This window comes from Pagrus major, chromosome 17 (assembly GCF_040436345.1).
Source record: "Pagrus major chromosome 17, Pma_NU_1.0".
Lineage (NCBI taxonomy): Eukaryota > Metazoa > Chordata > Actinopteri > Spariformes > Sparidae > Pagrus > Pagrus major.
Window position 1 is genome coordinate 22459480 of NC_133231.1, and position 18759 is coordinate 22478238.

General features: G+C 40.1%; 1 protein-coding gene and 1 long non-coding RNA gene across 3 annotated transcripts; one reads left to right on the forward strand and one right to left on the reverse strand.

The window, feature by feature from the left end:
• Positions 1 to 947: 947 nt before the first annotated feature.
• Positions 948 to 13964, reverse strand: lin28aa (lin-28 homolog Aa). 2 transcript variants are annotated; one of them, XR_012180351.1, is made up of 5 exons: positions 13815 to 13964; positions 13124 to 13296; positions 8700 to 8884; positions 4600 to 4939; positions 948 to 1465 (listed from the first exon to the last, which is right to left on the reverse strand). XR_012180351.1 is itself a non-coding variant. In XM_073484965.1 (4 exons), exons 1-4 carry the CDS (start codon positions 13843 to 13845, stop codon positions 4720 to 4722), a joined length of 609 nt encoding a protein of 202 aa, XP_073341066.1. In that variant the 5' UTR covers positions 13846 to 13964; the 3' UTR covers positions 948 to 4719. The 2 variants fall into 2 exon arrangements, 1 of the variants encoding a protein (XP_073341066.1); XM_073484965.1 differs by having other exon boundaries at positions 948 to 4939.
• Positions 13156 to 18405, forward strand: LOC141011720 (uncharacterized). Its single transcript, XR_012180352.1, has 3 exons — positions 13156 to 13245; positions 14881 to 15187; positions 18317 to 18405. It is a non-coding gene; the product is annotated as an uncharacterized lncRNA (long non-coding RNA).
• Positions 18406 to 18759: the final 354 nt, after the last annotated feature.

Below are 18759 nucleotides of genomic sequence, written 5' to 3' on the forward strand. Positions count from 1 at the left end.
CCCGGCACTTCAGAAGTTAGTACTGTAAGTGTGATAAGAGAGACTGACAAGTGACAAATATGTCATTATCTGTATAATAATAATAATAATCTGTTTATACCAGGAAATGTCTAAAACTAACAGAGAATGACCATCAAACTTTCTCCGAATCATGCATCTTCGTAGTTGTTTGTCTTGTTTTGTTAGTCCTGAACCCAAAGATATCCAATTTACAAGAAAAGGGCAGGAAATCTTTATATTTGAGAATCTGCTACTACTATATATCCTTTGTAAGGAGCCATTATCGTGATATTCACAACAACCATGATACTAAAAAGTAAAATATTGATAACGTTTTAATAATACACCTATGATAATATCGTCTGAATAATCCAGTGAAGGTGTTTGGCATTGTGCATTTCTTGTTTAAGTTTATCTTGTTGCCTTTTCACTAGTAATTGAGTAGTTTATAGTAATTGTTCTTTTTGCACATTTTTTTACAGCTATGATTACAAACTCTCTCTCCACCTCCCTAAACTTGTATTTTGAAGGTAATTTGCCAAAAAAAAGAGAAAAAACAGTCCGTTAACAAAGTTAAAGATAGATTTGATTGCTAGCATTCTTTTTTCATATTTCTATAGATATATCGTGAATTTGTCCATGATAACCATGCAGTGAATATCTAGTATCGTGACAGTCGCGTTACACGACTACTTTTACCTCTGATACTACAGTACATCTTGCTGATAATACATTATGCACCTTTACTTCAGTAAGATTTTGCATGCAGTATTTTTAGTTGTAATGTTTCTTGTTCAGTCTCTGTCATAAGAGCAAGAAGACAATAAAAAGACACATGAATATTGACATATTTACTAGGAAATGGAGCAGATCTTTACATATAGAAATCACAGTAATACTTTGAAAAGCCTACATGCTGCTCATCAATGACAAACTATAGCCATTAAATCAAGATAAGATAGATCAAGATGTTTGTAGTTTTATGGCAGTCAACATTGATACATTCATCAGTAATAAATGCACATTTTTTGGAAGTAGCTCTAGCCATTTATCTGATCAGATACAACATCACAAATTTAATGGCTGATGGTCACAAACAAGATGCATCACATAAAGCAAACTGTGATATACATAATGCTTAAATGTGCTTCAAATGTTACCCTGAGCACATAGTTTTACAGGTCTTCTCTAACCCGTCTAGCACCCGACAATCATATCACAATAACACACCACAGAATGGTCGAACAGGTTGGTTGCAATCAGAATGTCTTCCATGGACTTTAGTTTCCAAATAATACTTTGAAAACATCACCTAGTACAGCAGAATATTGCAAACACTATAATACAACACTTTTTCATTCAACCTTTACCTAAAAAGTGGGTGTCAGAATCCAGTGAAGAGTTTGAGAGATGAGTAAAATCGATGGATTTTAAAGATCGATAACAAAGTCATCCATGTTTTTCCCTTTTTAAATGGAGAGAAAGGAAAATGTTCAAGTCAGAGAATACAACACTGGCAATGCAATCATTGTGGTAAATTCAACATAAAAAAAAATACACAGAAAAGTGAACCATCCTATCTAATCGGAGCACTTACTTCAACAATCTTTTCATCCTTTCATATCCTGAGTGGAATTATCAAAACAGTGTTTGCTTCTGCAACCTTTAAACTTGTATAAACACCACCGAACGGCAAAGTGTGAAACAATATTTGAGTCATCAGCGACACATTCGTTTTGTCAAAAGCATTGATAGTCTGAAACACCACGTATCGGCCATGTGTTAAGATGAGACAACCCCGGATTATATACTACTAGCCCCAGTCCCTTTTAACAATATTCTACTACGTCCCCATCTACAACGATTATAGAGGAAAAAATACAATAATAGTGGAACATTTTCTTCACATCATATATCATGGCAAGCAATGTCAAAGAGGAGAAAAAAAAGATCATCATCACACTGGATGCATGGAAAGTTGACAAAGTATAAGATTCAAAAAGCTTGAAAATCTCAATCATAATTGTTTCACGTCATTTGTTATCATCGCCTTTTTTTGCTTCAATCTTAGTATTTTTCTTAAAAGTAAAAAGAACAGCTGTTGCATTTTACTTTCTCCTATGCTTCACATCATGCTGATGAGCATTCAGTCCCTCCTTTGTGTTGAATAATCACTCCTCGACTCCTTCAAATCAATCTGAAGTATTCCCTGAGTTTTCGGATTGGCATTTCCTGAGATGAGCCTAAGAGTGGAGGTATTTCTTTTTTCCGACCAGCAACTGACTGTGTGTGGTATATGAAAATGTAAAAAAAAAAAATATAATATAAAATATGGAACATATATTCAAAAGAGATTAAACTGAATATAAAAAAAATTAATGCATCTTACACATGATTAGTGCAGAGTAACATTGCATTGGTTTTGGCATAGATAAGAATAACAAAAGAATTAAAAAAAAAAATCATACAAGGCAAAGAAAATAAAAACAAACTCACAGTTTTCGTCAGTCCTCATAATACTATGTACCTGTACAGTATGTGCTGTATATTGTTACTCTTGGGTTGCAATCTATACTGTAATCGTACTGCATTGAATTAAAAAGGACAATGACTGATTTATCAAGCACATATGTACAAAGTAATACAAGTACCTTGATGGTGAAAATGGGTTACCCAAATATATTCTCATGTCATATGGAGTTTTGAGTGACATTTGGCAGTTTTTTGATGTCTACCTTTGATTGCTGAGAGGCTTCAGCAGGAGCAGAAAGAGGAAGCGGCAGCACTCTTGGATGAAAATAAATAAGTAGTAAGATTTTTTTTTTTTTAAAAAAAGGCTTTAGAATAATTTTACATATATATTAATTGGCTGAAAAAGTCTTCTCAGCTTCTCCTGTAAAACGGGAGTAAAATGCTGATTAGCTAGCTAGCTCTACATGCTCCTCCGTGCAGGCTTGGTGTTCCTGAACTATCACCCTACTGGAGGGTCATAGGGAGGTTATGTCTTAAATAACTACCTAGAAATGGATCACACTGGATATAAACAAAAACACCAGCCCTTCCCACCGGCAACATCATAGTTGATTTTGCCTCATTTTTATTCAAGTATCAAGAGGAGAGCTAGCTGGACTCAACTCAGTCCAGGTCAAGTATCTTATTAGAGGTGATGATGTACATTGTATTGGGTTTTGTATCACGTTGGTTGGAATTCTATCAAATCCAAGTTGAGGCAATTATAAAGCAGCAGCATTTCACACAGAAGTCAATAAAATGAGAATATACTGTCAATGGAAAGTTGACCGACCTCATGCTTCATCTGCCAGAGAGGTCAAAGAGTAACTTAAGGCCCCATTCAGATCAAATCAGGTGAACACAGTCTCACTGTACGGTAGACAATCACATAAACTGGCGATCAGACTGGCTGGTCAACAGTATTGCTGTTCAAGCCACTTACACTTCCTTTATAAAATCAGTTATGTAGGCCAAAAAAAGACACCTGAACAAAGATTCATAGGTCCACTGAATTGCTCAATTGTAATGTTTGGTGCCTGAAACATTGCCACGGTGGAAGAGTTGTTTCCACTGATGTCGATGACACTCTTTTAATTGTGTCCTCACAACCCGAGGCTAATGGCCGTGACACCCGATTTGGTCTGAATGAGGTCTTCTTTAGCACCAGACTGGAATGCAGTGTTTTGCTGCCCTCTCCAGGTTCAGACTTCTGCTACAATCATTCAAGTTATCTGGCTTTCCCCGCCAAATAGTGGTGACAACATGTTTTCCGGCACAACAGACCACGCCTGACCACATTCCAGCTGTGATGCTGGTTAAATGGTGATGCTGTGGAAATACTGTAGTGCAAAAAGGATTTGATTTAATCCCAATTCAAATCACAATCTCCATAGCTGTATTCTGAGAACATTTGGTTTACCATCAGCGGTTAGAATGATGGTTTTCGTATCAGACCAAATATGCACCGATGAGGTAGACAGCCAGCAAAACGCTGGATGAAAATAATGAAATGACAAAAAATAACTCTGACCAAAAGCTGGAAATCACTTCTGGTCCGACATTCATTTGGCCCCAGGATTACTGGATGGTCAACTGCAATATTGGCAGATGCCAATACATTGCCTATAGCTAGACCCTAAAACCCGTCCCATGTGTTTTCCCCCCCGTTCCCCCATGCCATATGCAAACTAACATTCATTACAGAGGTACCAACTGTCACGTCTCTGCCTTGTCGGATAGTGAGGTGTAACAGTCAGGAAGGAGACTAAATGGTAAGGCAGCAAAAGTGTAGTTCTATACTAAACGCACTGAGTATTAAGCAAAAACGCCAGAGGTATACCGCCCACAAGAGAGGCAAAGTATCACATGAAACGAAAAAACACAGATCCTACAAAAACTCATCAAGATAATCTGTTATATGGCATTGCTCACTACAATCGCATATCCCTGAAAGAACAGCAGTGATTCAAACATTTAAAAAGCGTCCTGAGTGCAATAATACAGCAGTATTCCTGAGTGTTACACCAAATGAAAACAAACAAAAAAAAAACTTCAGCAACATTCTTCATAAGCAATTATTTTTTGAACCTGAGGTAGTTCCAAAAGCAGCTTCAAGGGGTGGAAGGGGCTCGTGCGTCCCATCTCTCCATCAAAGCAGTATGATTGGCCTCTGTGCTTCCCCGGCGTCAGTGTTGCCCGATTTCTCGTTTAATCAGAGGTCTCGGGAGGCGGTGCCGAGTGGCTGTGCTCCTCCTCGTCTCCTTTCGAGGGGGACGGTTTTCCCTGAGAACCCGGCGAGGACTGTTGTGCTTTGATTGGGCAGTTGGCAACCATGTGGTCGATGCTCTGGCAGAAATGGCACTTCTTGGGCTGGGGTGGTAATTTGCACTCCTTGGCGTGGTGGTCCAGGCCTCCGCAGTTGTAGCACCTACAAGAGCAGAGAACATTCAGTCAGATGTGACTTAAAAACATTTTTTTCAAATGACTTCTTTTGCCCAGCAAATAGTCCAAAATGCAAAAACTCTTCATTTATTGTCATAAATGGCAAAGAAAATCAGCAAATCCTCACATTTAAGAAGCTGAAAGAGGCAAATGTTTGCTGTATTTACTAGAAAAAAAACTGATTGAATGATTAATTGATTACCAAAATAGTTGGTGATTAATTTTCTTTTGATCAACCATTTGATTAATCAACTTATCGTTGCAGTTCTAGTGGTGAGAGTGAAACAAAGAGTCAAGTTGAAAGCCACAAAGCCATAACAAAGAGCTGCAAGACGCTAAAAAAGCTCAATAGAGAGAAACTTGAAATGGCTCTATGTGGCTCATACAAATGACCCCCTTTAGCCTACAGAGAAGTAGCCATCTGATCTGTAGTTAAGAATAAAACATTGATTAGCTGCTTTAGAGATCCTCTCCAGAAATATTTGAAGTCAGAGAAAGAAAAATGTATCGTTCTTCATAGAAACCTTCTCTTCCCAAACTACAACTACTGCAGTTACTACAAAGAAACCTTCCTTGTTCAGCAGATGATGGTAAAAACAGCCTTCTGGTGACAACTATCCAACTGAAGTCCCAGTTACCAAAGCACATTTTTGAGTGGATGAGGGATCTTAAAGTTGCGTCTGTTTGCCACTAGATGGCAACATTTCACCTGGAATGCCTCCAGTTTACCTTTGGTCATAAATCTAGCAAGGGCATTCCAGGTCACACACCAACCACATGGCTCTCCGGAGGAACACACTAGGTCGAAACATCTCAGAACATACTATGCTTCTTAGACGGTCAAAAATTACAACCACAACATAACCCTTTACCTTTGCACAAGTAGGACTTTTTGTAAGGTATAGTGGACTACAGAATTGCAAGAATGAAGTTGCAGGACTCCTATTTTTCCATGGATCTTGTATTGCTATGGTTGTCATGGCTCTAGGGGTGAGCGATCTGGCCAAAAAATGATATTACAATTTATATAATTGCATTTACAATATAAGTTGCAACCTTTTCTCTCAATTTTGAAATGCCCTGTCAGCTATAGCCAGATTTGAAATAGCAAACTTTATCTCTCCATTTGTACCATTAAAAATCTTCAGATCGCCCACTCGCTACGACTCATATTATCTCTGGATATCGTGAACAGCTTGTCAGTTTGTCACTGCCAAAAACTTCCCGTTGCACTCTTTTGTATCAAAGTAAAACATCCCTTTCATTGCCATTGAACTTTAGAAATGCACACCATGAGGGGTCAGCGGGAGCCATCACGGGGTGCCATCGGCCACCTCTGTTCAGACATCAGCTATAGAATGGCCACGCGTGCAGGGGCGTTAGACAGATGGGTGGTGGGCGTGGGGCGGTCAGCCTGTGCCACTGCGGACCCGCTGCCACCATTGTGGCAGCAGATGAGGTTTGAACAGGGCGGCTGCCCAGGGGTCAGTTTGGCTTTGTGGCGGTGGCCGTTGGGGTGGTGTCAAGGTCTATACCGTCACATCACAGAAGCTCCCTACATCAGCATCCATCAGGAGGGAAAGGGAAGTGGTCCCTTTGTCTAAAAAAGCTGCAGTAATGACCTCTGAACCCTGCCCCCCTCCTCCTCACTTCTCTAACCCCCAATCCCATCCCAGCCCCCAACCCTTCTTGCATTTACTCATACACTGTTGCTATGACAACAGTGACCTTTCACCCCCTTGCCCGGGCTCTTACATCTGTTATCAATTAAATGGACAGAAGCTTTTTCCCCAACCTCAGTCATATATATGCACACACACACACACACACACACACACACACACACACACACACACACACACACACACACACACACACACACACACACACACACACACACACACACACACACACACTCTCAAGATTGTGGTCTATAAAATGAAGACTGAAACTAACAACTGGAATGAAACTCCTCGCTCCTGTCTTAAAGATATCTGACTATTGGTTATAAAAGCTGATAAATCAATCATGCGCGAAACCGATGAATCGCCATCCAGTGTTGCATAATGAAATACGCTTGAGGGGAACGATATCTTATCAATGGATCAGTGTGGCCTAGGGAGAGTTATTGAACCACAGCGGGCCTCCCAGGACTCTTTGAGGCGGTAATGATCTCTGTTCTCACACTGACTACTCTCTGGCTCTAATCACAACTGACAGGAGGGTGAAGTTGATACACCTCTAACCCTGTGCTATATTGCTATCCAAAGAATTACCAACAAAAAAATAAATAAAAAAAAATCAAGGCCCCCTAGGTTCTTGTTTTATCCAGTTTGAGGGAGGGACATCGGTCCTTTGCATGAAACTCTTGAATCCTCTGAAGAGATGTTTCATGAGTAAAAAGATGTATTTGCAGATCGATCACTAAGTTTTTCGCTTTTTGTTAATAACTCCAGGAAGTAGCTCTTACTTTTCAAAAGGATTATATACAGGTTCAGATTGCTTTTGCAGTAGTATGTCATGCTCAAGGCTGCTCCGATCACTTATAGTTGGCTACATTTGTAACCATAAACTGTGCTAGAATTACCTACAAACTCATTCACATTGCGATTTCTGCAGTTATTAGTTTCGCTTTGGAGGTACATATTACATTGGTAGATGAGGTTTAGGAAGAGAGAGTCAGTGGGTGTGAATTCACTAGGGGCCAGCAGATTTAAACAGTTATTGATCCAGGTCACACGTCAAGCCTGCTGGTGTGACCCTTGCTAGTGCTTGAGGTGGGGGTTGGGGTCGAGGAATAGGAAGGAAAATGGGGAGCAACTAAACATCATTGTTTATCTGTTCCAAACTGGACACAACCTTGACGGTTTGTGGACTACGGAAAATAAAGCTTCTGGGCACCTAAATATAAAAGGGTGCATAATTTGCCACTATCCAATGAAAACCACTGATCTCTGAAAACACCTATTGTTTTATTCAAAGTTGATCTTTTATTGATGCAGGGTTTTAATGGTAAAGTGACGATGTATGAGTTGCGACATCTACTTCAAGTCTTTTGATCTCAAGCCATGTCTTTCAAAAGGATGCTTTGTGTGGGATCTTCTCAGCATATTTAAGTCTGTGAAATTAGAGAACGCTGTCTGGTATCTGGCATATTTGAGTTGGCATCCGATGGGTTCGTACAGATTTTATAAGAGTAAAACTCAAGCGCGCTTCAAGCACTTTCAAGGTACCTAAAAATTCAATTTAATTAAATAAATTCTCCTGACTCTCGAAGCATTTATCATCACATCTGGTTGATACGATGAATGCCATTGCAGAAAAAAAAGTTTGAAGAATTATTTTATATTCACAACGATCAATGTGTATTGTCACTTTGTCCACCAGGTGTTCATATTTTGATTGTATGTTTTGTCATCTAGCTCCGGTTTGCTTTGCTCCACACCCTCCTGTGAGCACCAGGAGACAAACAAATATGAAGACCGAATCACTTTATATTAAATATTGAAGGATTTTTTGATTTACATAATCAGCTGTGTCACCAGTCAGGCATTTTCAAGAAGTATATTGGAATTCAAGCATATTCCTAACTTTAAAATTGAGCATTATCCAAACTTTCAAGACTTTGTACAAACCCTGAACATAGCACAATGAAACAATGCACTATACTCATTTCCACAGTTTGCTTGACATCAATATACCACTTATACATCTTTCCTGTTGTTTCACAGTCCACCCCTGCTTACCTATCTCCCTTTGAACGTCGCTTCTGGACCTTCTTGCCTTTGGGTCTCCTTTCACTGCCCACACAGTGGACGCCATCAGGTCCGGTAACTCTCTGCGACTCCAGGCCCTTCGATGACTTCTTGTAGGTAAACTCAACCGCCTCGCCCTCCTTCAGGCTGCGGAAGCCATCCATGTGCAACTTGCTCTGAAAGGCGACATAGGGAGAGGGTTCAGCGTCAAAATTACTGTTTGGAGTTTGGGGAACTCCGGTTTTAACCTGACTTAAAGCCTAATAAGTAAGACAGGAAGACTCAAACCACAAAAGGGATCAATGAATGTTTTCTTTTACCCATCACAGACAGACTGCAGATAATTATTAGCAGGATATCTGTAACGATAATTAGATTTGTCAAAACCTGCCATATTACACGACCAGTTACCAAATCGCCTCCACATTGAGCTTGTGGATACTTTGACTCTTGAGAACAACCCCCCTCTATTCTTCACGGCTTGATACCATCAGAGCCCGATAGCTCTTATCAGGTAGTATGTGGAATTTAAAGGTGATCATTATGTCTCACCTGATAAACAAACAAGCTCTACAAAGCTTGCTGTTCCCACTCTACCCATCAGTCAGCACGCATACTGCCCTGCATAAAAGGCACTAATGCCGTAAGGCTGCTTTGTCTTTTTTTGCTGTGTTTGAGTGGTAAATCTGATGAGGATAACCTTCAACCCATCCCCCCCTCCGGAGGAACAGCATTCCACACTGCTGCCCCCACCCCATCCCCTCTTCCCACCCACATCACAAAGCTCCACTAACACACTGACCACCACCACTAACCCTAAACTGCAGGATGCAGGGGTTATTACTACGGTTGGGGGTGGGGTGAGAAGGCAGCGTGGCTTCTCTGGGAGGTTGGGGGGTCAGGGTGACATTCCTTGGATAGTTGTTTGGCAGAAAGACGTGGAAGATAAAAGTTGAGGTAAAGCGCTAATGATTGATATCTCCCTTTGATTCCAGTGTTTGCATACATGACATCTGTTTTTGTGAAAGAAACATGATGGTTTCATTTTGTGGTGTGTTGGACAAACGGAAACATTTACGTGGTGTGTTAGCTTAATTAATCAACAGAGGAGGAACAATTGATCTGGAGGTTCGAATATGCTCAGAGTAAACACTTCTCAACCGCATTTTTAGCTCCTGGACATGATCTTTATGGAGGCTCTTCTTTATACTGGCGTCTTACCAGAAACATTTCCGTTTCTGGGAAAGACAGGTGAAGGAAGGGAAGGTGTGGTGTGGTTTTGAGGATAAAACCTTGTGATTGGCTAACACAACATGGGAACCCCCTTTCTAAAATTCCCTTGGTGCGACCGTGTGATTAATTTATCACAACTAAAGCAGACTGCTGGCTTAGGAAGACGGATCCGTGATGTAGCAGGTTTGTTTTGATAGACATTAATCCTGTTCCTTTTTCTTTCATTTTTTCCCATTTATCTTCTAATTATGAACAACAGTCTGCGCTCTGCGTTTGCCAAAACCACCAGGTATCTTACTGAGCTTCTCAAAGCAAAGTCTGGGGTCTGCTTGAAAACGAAATCCAACAGGAGACTCCCTCATGATAGGTTATCATTTAAAAGATACAGGTAGTAATTCTCAAAGACGCAGCTTTGGATCAATCAACCAAAAAGGAAGGACAGTTAAGCCCTCAAAATGTACGTTGGACTCATTATTAAAACAGCCAGTAGTACCAGTGAGATGCATACTAGCAACGCTTTCTGCAATGAAAACAAAAACAAACAAAAGGCGCCATCTTCTCTAATCCTGCCACGTTGAGCATCTGCTGCAAACTCCTGAGCAGCAACGACACACGACTGGTGAGCCATGACATTTGAGTGGCAACATGGACGTCCGCAGAGCCCCAATCCCATCAGGCCTCTCTGCCCTGGTGACCGTTAACCCACTTCCTCTCCCATGTGTGACCTTCCCCACCCCCATAACGGACCCTCAGCAGCCACATGCCCCACATCAGGTTATCCACACACGTACGCACTCTCTCTTACGTATACACAAACACAGGTACAGACCCGGGTGGGGCCTTTCACTTCAAGGACCTGATGTTGAGGGGTCATTAGTGTGGTCTACTGTAAACTCTGTCCAGAATGTGTCTGGAAGCCGTGTGAGGCAGAGAAAGACATCAGAGCAGCGAGGGACAATAGCGGGACTGCTGCTGAGACAAAGAGGGGCTCGGTCACGGCCGAGGGGTGCTTCATTCGGATGTATGGCTCTATTGTCCACCTGCACAAAGGCCAGAGGACCCTGGGAGTTAATTTTCCTTGACACGCGGCCACTAATTTTAGGGTTGAGGCCCTTTACGTTGCCATAACCCCTATGCATCCATCATTGACACGCGTGTGTCTACCTTTTATAGGGACAGAGAGGGAAATAAGTCATTGGCTATGCATTTCTTGTGGATTAAATGAGAGTATGATGTGAGAGTTGCAGCTTTTTTCTCTCTTAGTTTGACCTGGCACCAGGGGTTGAACGCTGGATTTAGGGCTGCAACGCGATTACTTTCATTGTCGATTAACCTTGATTGATCAATTAGTTGTTCGGCATATAAAATGTCAGAAAATGGTGATCAGTGTCTCCTAAAGCCGAAGAGGATGTCCTCAAATGTCTTGCTTAAGATATTCAGTTTACTGTCATGGAGGAGTTAAGAAACCAGAAAATATTCACATTTAAGAAGCTGGAATATTGATTTTTGTCCTTTAAAAAATGACAAACTAATTAATCGACTATCAATATAGATGGTGATTAATTTAATAGATGATAAACTAATCCATTAAAACTTGCAGCTCTGACTGGATTGGACTTTTTAAGCCTCGTATAATGAAAGTTTGCATTATCATATTTCTTTTTTACTCCTTGTGCTGGAACACCAAACTGTAAGTTTCTGTCTCCAGTTGAACTCATTTTCTGGTTTCCAATATGATTAGTCGGCGACTAACTTCCTGTGTAAAGTCAAACAACATTTCGGTTACAACGGCTGCTCGGAACAAAGGAATCTCTCCATTTGCACCATCATAACCAGAAAGAAAACAACCGAAAGACAGAAATGAGTAAGAGCTGCTGCTCGAGCGAGTTCAACCAAGTGTGGAAGCTCATAAGAATGAAATGTGGACAATAGACCCGACTTCATGGATGTTTTGCTGGCAAACAAAGTTAAATCTGAGTGGTGGCACGGTTTGGACAAGGAAATTCACCTAACACAAGCCCCTTTCCTCTTCAAAGCCAGTGTAACACAGCGCCCCACACACGCACAGAGGGGGTTGAGCAGACAGCAAAGAGCCTTTAATCACTTTATGACAGGAACCTTGAGGTGAATGAGCAGCGAGTGGGGACTCCTCTCATTCACATGCTAAGTCTTTATCTTATCAGACAGCAATGGAGGCGCTCACTCACATGAGAAGTAGGAGGGAAATGCTACCCCCACCCCCCACTGTACCTCCCACCTCACCACCACCACCAGTTGTATATGAGAAGGTGAATGAAGGTTTTGGTGTGTGAGAAAAAGTAAAAGATTATCGTGGCAGCAGGAAGTATGACCACATTCACCATCCTCAGAATAAAACAACCTAGGTAATCGTATGTAAATATGTCAAGTAATGTGGTTTCAAAGGCACAAAAACATGATTTTTTCATGTAATTAGGGAGTTTTAAATCATATTTTAACCGTAACAAAAGATTTAAATAATTATTAAGGTCAACCCAAACCATTTGAATCATTTTTAAAAGCTTTTCTTTTGCCAAGTGAACTAAATATCTCTTCAAATGCTTCAGAAGAGGATCAATTACTCTTTCTCTCCTCCTTAAACAGGACCTCTTTTCACGCAGCGCACACTATGATTTATCCTGATATTAAACGCATCGATGTCTTCTGAAACGTGTGCTGGCTCTAACCACTCTCATATCTCCATCACATATCAGTGTCCATCTGAGCACCACCACGAGGGAGCCCCGCAGCTCTCCTCTGGCTGCAACACGTGTTCCCCCTGAGGGAGAAACACCCACCACACTGCGAAGAAAGCACCCAACCTGGATCAGTTCACACACATCACATTTTTATCTTCATTTCACGCCAAAATGGCTGCTAGTGGAGGGTTGCTTTTGTCGTTTTTAATGCACATTGCATTTTTTGTTTATTTGATAAGGTTAATGAGTCATTCATGCCTAGTTTCGAAGACTTGGAGGGGGGAACCCTAAATTAATTAAGCTGTATTGGAAACAGGTGGGCTGATCTACCTCCTGCCTGCTGGTAAGAAAACACACTCTACATTTTCAGACTTCATGACTTCAGGGTTTTTTAAAGAAGTAGCTTCGTATCGGTGCTTGGTTTTCAAGAGTGGATCAAGACTTCAGGGCAGAAAGCAGTCCTACCTGATGGACAAACACATCAACCGGTTCCTCCAGTGGCACTCCCTCTCGGTTGGTCATGGACAGGAACCCGAAGCCCATGCGGACGTTGAACCATTTACACATGCCGCCCCCGCGGAAAGCCTGTGAGTCCTCCTCGGTGCTCGGTCCCTCATCCTCCTCGGTCTTACACACTCCTGCACAGAGGAAAAAGTGAACGCAATTAGAAAAAACAAATAAAACATGTTTGTACTTCTGCAAAACACGGATGATGATGTTTTAAAAAGAACAAAAACCAAACGTATCCAAAAATGTGCGTAATTTCAACTTGGTTCATAAACTTTCTCCTCTCTTTTCTCTCGCGTTGCTGCATCACCAATCAATATGGATCAATGAGACGAACACAGCAGCAACAAGATGAGGCTGTTATGCTTAATTTGAGATAAAATCATAATAAATTTCTTTTTTAAAAAGCAAAACAACCAAACACAGTGCCGTCTTTCCTTTGCGTAAAATCTTGCCGGTTGCACGGTGTCGGGATAGTTAAAGAGCGATTAATGCGTTGGTGCACACACGGATCACGTGTGTGAACAATGCCTTCTTAAAATGCTCCCATATAATCAGATAGACACTCCATCACAAGACAACTTAATTAACTCGTTTTCAAAAAAAAAAAAAAGAAAAAGTCAGTTTCATCTTGTTTTTGTTACTCCACCTGGGAATTCCTGGTTTGAAACGGAGCCCATGTCTTCACTTGCGCCTTGAGTCAAAATCAGCACCCAAGCTACAGTATCCTCTTTTTCTTTCTTTCTTTTTTTGTGTTGCCCTCAAGCTGGGTAATCCTCACAGATCGCCACTTTCATGCAAAATGCAGTGAAAAGCAGAAACTGCGCAGCGAGAGGGAAAGCGGGAGAGGGGAGGTAAACAAAAGGGGGCTGGCAACCTATTCCCCCTAAACAATGAGGGGGTGAGGGGGGGTGGGGGTCACAGGGAAGATTTTTTTTTTTTCTTACTGAAGAATCCCCCCCTCTTTAAAAAAAAAAAAAAAAAAAAACCTAAAAACAATACAGCCCCTCCAGAAACCACTCCAACCACTCCCAGAGATAACTTCCACAAAAGCTCGCAACATACCTTCTGCCATGTTTGAGGGCCAGTTTGCTCCCAGTGTTCACTGCTGCTGCTGCTGCCGTGTCCTTCTGTCTCTCTGTCCTGCGGTGGTCAGCTCTGTTGGTCAATACAAATGACCAATTTCTCATCCTCCAACGAAACCCCCCACACGCTTCGGTCACGTCCACGTGATTCACAATTATATTCCCCAAGGTATAGATTGCATATTGTGTGATGGAAGGGCCCAAACGTGATGTGGGGAAGAGACCCAATCGGATTGAACAAAAAAAAAAATCTTGTATTTCCACCCAGAATCCTCTGATTTCAGACGTTTGCAGCACTAATAAGGTGTTTTATTTTGAACTTGTTCTGCACAAAACACAATAAACTGCCTTTATTCAGACATTTCTCAAACGACCTTTCAAAATAAGGGTTTGATTTTTGACACTGAAATGAGATTAAATTGGATAAAATGTTGTTGCACCACATGAACTGAAGGTGGGGGTGACACCAGGAAGGAGAACAGCCTTGTTGAGCCTGTAGTGTCTGTTTTAAAACATTCATTTTAACTTAATTTGGGTTTGATTCGTTTTATTGTAAATCATGTATATATTTGACTAAATCAAAGCCAACTGTTACATTAATGTCTTCTCCTTTTTTCGTCATGTGTGCAGTCGTTTTCTTGGGTGTGCAGCTGAAACATGGAGGGGGAAGTAGCCAAACTCAGCCAAACCATCGAGGTGGAGACTTTAAAAACCATTGAAGCAAAAACGAAAGCGGACTTGAACTAAACAAAAGGACACAGATCTGATTTTAAACAACAGCCCCCCTCCACTCCCAGTACGAGATGGCAGCATGAAAACAAGCCAAGCCGGTCAAACGAACCGATGGATCGATAGTGATTGATTACATCACGTTAAGATGTTGACTCGTGTCCTTGTGGAGTGATGGATGAAACAACGATGGAGGAAATAAAGAGCTGTGAGCATATATTATTATTATTATCATTATTATTATCATTATTATTATTATTATTTTTATTATTATTAATCAAGGACGCATTAAACATATAGGCCTAATGTGAAAGTGATTCACTATAGCTGATATTAAAGAATTAGAATAATGAAAAAAAAAAGATAGAAAATTATATATAAAAAGGTAAAAAAATACATATATTCGTTCTGACTTTACATTTGTTATATTTATATGTTTGAAAGAGACGTTTAGCTTAATTGTCAACCTGAGGAGTTTAATTACATACATGTATCTGTGGAGAGTAAATTGAACATTCCCGTAACTATTACGTATTTATTTATTTCTACTTAATTTATTGTTATTATTATTATTTATTTTTGGATGAGTGGAAGCACAGCTCCACCTCTGTATGTAGGCTCTATACCGCCTGATGGATGTTTCAGAGGTGACTTGTCGATTTCATCACAACTACCACACCGACCCCTTGTGGACCCGCAAAACACGCAAAACATTACATAACTGGCAGCATTTAAATCCCCCAAATAAATACACGATAACAGCGCAAATCAGGGGAAGTTATGTCCCCATATCAATGTGTTAAGTGCAAGTTTATGTTTTCAAGAAATGGAAATAACCTTAATATGTTTATAAAATAGACTTCTCGACCTGAGAAGGGTTATATTATCATTGTAAAATGAACTTAACTACAGCTCGCAACAAGAAATGATAACAAGCGAAAATGGCTGACTAAAATGTATTGGAGGGCCTTTTTTCTACATATAATATTGGCATTGTTCTATATAAACATGGTGTTGAATGTGCAGATGTTGAAGACCTTATGTTCCCACCACATAGATTTTAATTAACACATTAATATAACCAGGAATCGATTTGTTGTTTGGTTTGTTTGTTTGTTTGTTTTTTGCACCATTCTTGTTTAGTGATTTGTTTTAAGGGAAAGTGCGAGTCCATAATGATGAGATGTTGATAGATGAACAGTGGTTTTTAATATGTTTTCTATTTAATCTGAAAAATTGCATATGAAAATATTTCTATTCTAGTTCATGGTACGTTTATGAAGTATCTTGCCATCCCCCCCCTTTTTTAATGCTTCTTGTCGTTTTAAAATAGATTTTGGATGAGACAACATGAAATACAACTTTTAGTAATTTAAACAAATAATCTGAATGTAAAGTAGATTTATTTAAAGGTGCACTATGTCGTTTTGAGGAAGAAATAACCAGAAGAGAAAGATCTTCATTGACTGATTTATTTTTATTTTTATGCCTCAACAAACTAAATAAACAAACTCTTTGTTTTTCATGAATCTCACAATCTCATACTGTTTATATGATGGCAGACCCTGCCACTTTTCTAGCTTCAAACAGTGTTCTGGGGACCTTATTTTCCTCTGAGAACAGTTTGTTTATTCAGTTTTCGAAAAACATTATTCATCAGTATTGTAAATATTTACAATTTAAATGTCTTCTCCAAAACTACAGATTGCTCCTTTAATGTTGGAGCATATTGCTCAGTAATGACTTTGATCCTTAAACGCCGCACAACATCTACTATAAACTGGTGCATTAGTTTTACTGGCCTTTAAGATATTTTTAGACGTTTTGGATTCATTTACAAGACATATTGGCATCGTCTGAAGATGGATCATCACGCCACCTTGTAAGAAAATGAATATAGCCTGCTCTTCATTTGTCTTTCGTCTTGGATCGAAATCTGCTCGACAGTGTCAGGATGAAGTTGAGATATTAATCTGTTATATAAATTAAGATATTTTAGATTGATTTTCATATTAAACCACAGTTATTTAATGCCTGGACAAACTGCTTTGTATAAACAATGTAATGAATGAAGTCTCAGCAAGTCATTTCCAGTGGAGGGGTCAGCGCCTCTCAAGTGCTGCCGCAGATTATTTTGGCCGGAAGCCAAAGTGTTTGGGTCGCACTCCTGGACTCGAGCCAAGTGCAACAAGCAAATGGACTGCAACGATGGGCGCCTCCCCCTGACATCAATTTCTGTCTTTAAACTTACATTTTGGTTTCTGCTCGTGGATGAAACCAGACCGCAGGATGCGCTTTTGGCGACGCGTTGCTCTCCAATAAACCTTCTGCGTGCCTTCATGCTGTTCGGAGATAAAAGTAAAGGGATGTTTTGTTTCTGAGCAAAGTAGAAAATAACATTAGAAATAAGAAATATAAATAAGAAGGAGAACGTCAGAGAGTTGGCTGGTTTCCGCCACGAATGTAGGCTAACAACAACAACAATGACAACAACAACAATGATAACAATAAATTAATACTAATAACAATTTAACAAAAACAACAATGATAACTCAACAACAACAGTAACAGTAGCAATGTGAAACAACAACAGTAGGCTAACAACAACAATAACAACAGTAACGGTAGCAATATGAAACAACAACAGTAATAACAACAACAATAATGATAACAATAAATTAATACTAATAACAATTTAACAACAGTAACAATTACAACAACAACAGTAACTATAACAGCAACAATAACAACGACAATAATAACGATAATAATAACAATAAAATTAATAACAATCATACTAATAACAATAAAAAAACAATGATAATAAAATTAATAACAATCAAACTCATAACAATAAATATAACAACAATACAAACAACAAGAAAGCAATAATAACAGTAAAATTAATAATAATAATAATAATAATAATCATACAAATAACAATAAAAAGGACAATAACAACCACAATAATAGCAATTAAATTAATAATTAATAAGAACAACATCTAGACATCGACAGTGTCATAAGGTCCGGCGGTTCCTGAAGGCAGCATGGTGAATTGCCCTTGTGTTCTATAAAATGACCACCAGATGTCAGTATAACCCTGAACTCACCGTGCAGGTGATGCCACGGAGTCAAACTCTCAAACACTGGAGGTTAAACTTTAAAAACAATATTATGACTCTGACAATGTTAAAACTCTCCAACCGACTCTCTAAGGATTCATTGTGACGTCGCTTCTGACACAATGACAATAAATCCTAACTTGATTTGCATGAATGAATATATGGTGATTTTTTTTTTTTCTTTTCGTGAACGTTATATTTGTGTCTACAAGCCTCTACAGCTGTGCACACAGATACCAGAGACCAGACGAGTCCCGCCTCTTTGAGGTCTAAAACTGACTGTGTACTAGGAGAAACCAACCAACCAACCCACCAACCAGGGAGCTGGGAAACCCCAGGGGAGGGAGGGAGAGAGAGAGAGAGAGAGAGAGAGAGAGAGAGAGAGAGAGAGAGAGAGAGAGAGAGAGAGAGAGAGAGAGAGAGAGAGAGAGAGAGAGAGAGAGAGAGAGAGAGAGAGAGAGAGAGAGAGAGAGAGAGACTGCATCACTGAGCATCTCGACGCCGATCATCTGTCGGGTGTCAGGTGGATGGATCCGCTTCTGGGCGGGACAACGGCCGCCAGCTGGAGGAGTCAAGCTGCTCAGACAGTGACAGCTCGGACATCAGTGAGTTGAGGGGAGGACACCGGGAGCATCCGCCCGGTCACAGCGTTAAA

What these genes read in the sequence shown, in the direction of transcription:
- lin28aa (XM_073484965.1), bottom strand. Translation starts at nt 13,845, where the DNA reads ATGGGCTCCGTTTCAAACCAGGAATTCCCAG. An exon ending in TTCAAACCAGGAATTCCCAG is followed by an intron (nt 13,297 to 13,814) that starts GTGGAGTAACAA and finishes TCCTCTGTGCAG; the next exon opens with GAGTGTGTAAGACCGAGGAG. An exon ending in TTGATGTGTTTGTCCATCAG is followed by an intron (nt 8,885 to 13,123) that starts GTAGGACTGCTT and finishes GTCGCCTTTCAG; the next exon opens with AGCAAGTTGCACATGGATGG.